This window comes from Echinops telfairi, unplaced genomic scaffold (assembly GCF_000313985.2).
Source record: "Echinops telfairi isolate 266 unplaced genomic scaffold, ASM31398v2 ScPeMD7_7424;HRSCAF=8462, whole genome shotgun sequence".
Lineage (NCBI taxonomy): Eukaryota > Metazoa > Chordata > Mammalia > Afrosoricida > Tenrecidae > Echinops > Echinops telfairi.
The window spans coordinates 7555466-7557186 of NW_022111324.1; the positions used below are offsets into that span (position 1 = coordinate 7555466).

At 42.6% G+C, this 1721-nt stretch overlaps 1 protein-coding gene across 1 annotated transcript in view; it reads right to left on the bottom strand.

Annotated features, from left to right (window-relative positions):
* The window catches only part of ADCY10 (adenylate cyclase 10), a 98069-nt gene that overhangs the window by 75363 nt on the left and 20985 nt on the right, over positions 1-1721 (bottom strand). Inside the window, exon 9 of the mRNA XM_004706750.1 lies at positions 1084-1202. Coding sequence (XP_004706807.1) covers positions 1084-1202 — 119 coding nt within the window. The remainder of the gene's footprint in view (positions 1-1083; positions 1203-1721) is intronic.

Sequence of the window (1721 nt, forward strand, 5' to 3'; positions counted from 1 at the left end):
AAAAAAAAAAAGAATTTAGATCTTTATGCATTTCATTTATGTCTTAACTACTTCCAATTTTCCTAGACTCATACTTCATACATTCCAATTATTGTGTGCAGCTGTTTCTTCTCGTTTTGAGTCCAACTCAAAGTGACCTTTTGTAGGGTAAACCTTTATGGGAGTGGACAGCAGAGTGGCTGGTGGGTTCCAATCCCTGACCCTCAATTTAGCCTTGAAAAATTATCTATAGCATGAAGATGGGAAGAAGGGAAAGTTTAAGACTGGGCCCTGTGACACAGAATTAGCTTCTTGGAAATGATAACTCAGTATATGTTTCTGCTGTTTTAAGTGCTCATTTGAGCTACTTTTCAGGGGAATAACCCCTCATCGTCCCAAATAAACTTTAATGTGACGTGATTGTGGTTTTAAGCCATTTAACTATCTTTGCTATTGCAAGAAAGAATAAAGTCATTCTTCTGAGGAGAGGTAACCCAGATAATACGTGTGGCATCAAAGTCTAACTGCTAATAGATTAGGGGGGCTGCATGTCCTAGATGACTGAGGGACAAGGAGGTAGCACTATTTAGGATAGGAGGCATAAATCCAGGTCTTTAGGGTGCTCACCTTGGGAAAGTCTGAGCTCACTGTGTTGTTAAGCAAATGAGGTTAGGATGTTAACCTTACCTTCTTGTTTTGAGTGGATCATCTTGAGGCTAAATCAATATATACATTTCCTACCAAGCACTCATTTTATCTCTGTTATTAAAAATCAGATCATCAACATGATTTTGGAGTTCAACCGCTTTTAAGAAGTGAGTCAGAGTACAATTGGAAGACAACCCAGTTAGGTTCTTCAGTATGCCCACTTTTTAGGAAGTCTCCTTTCTCTAGTATGCTGTGACCACCCCTCTGTATCTTAATGCCTTAGGACTGGCGCTTGACCACTCTGTGGGTGCATTAGATGGACAACGAATGCAGGCCAGAAGAGCCTCCTGTGAAGGACAGCCTTCTCCTTCCTCTACCTTCTTGACCCTTCTCCTGTCTCCTCATGTCCTACATGGGAATCGGGGACCACCCGGTGTGACCAGGGCCAATACTCACTGGATTCTGTGGATCTGAGAGCAGAAATCAAATATATCCACAGCACTTTCCAAAGCATGAGTGATCTCATCAGGTGCCTTTTCCCCAGGGAAACCAAAGACACAGAGGAAGGAGCAGCCCTGTGAAGGAGAGAGGCAGCTTACACCGCTGGTGGACAGCAAGCTTGAAACTGGATCGGCCAGAAGGCTCCGTGAAGTGCTGGTCGCAGTTCCCACTTTGGGGATCAGACGTCATAATGATGTCTCTCACATCTATTTCACGTTTAGTAAACCTACAGACTTTTAGTGCATCAGCAACTGTCAGGCGAGAGCCCTTGGGAAGAGCTTGCTTTTCTTTCAGCGATAGGAATGAGAGATACTAAACTATTTGTGTGTATTCTCCCATTTACTTTCTCCTGTGGCCAAAGTCTTATGTTTTGAGCTTTTAAAATGTAAGTCTAAGAAATTGCACTGGTTCGTGGCGATAGGCTCAGTTCTGGAATCAGAAAATCAGTGTTCCTGGGCCATTTTCCAACTGTGTAAACTTGGGTAAGTCAATTACACCCTGTGATCCCATTTCTGAATCTGAAATGAATATTGTAGAGACATACTGAGGTTGTTTTGGCTAAGAAGAGGACTAATGTTATATATGGAGTCCCC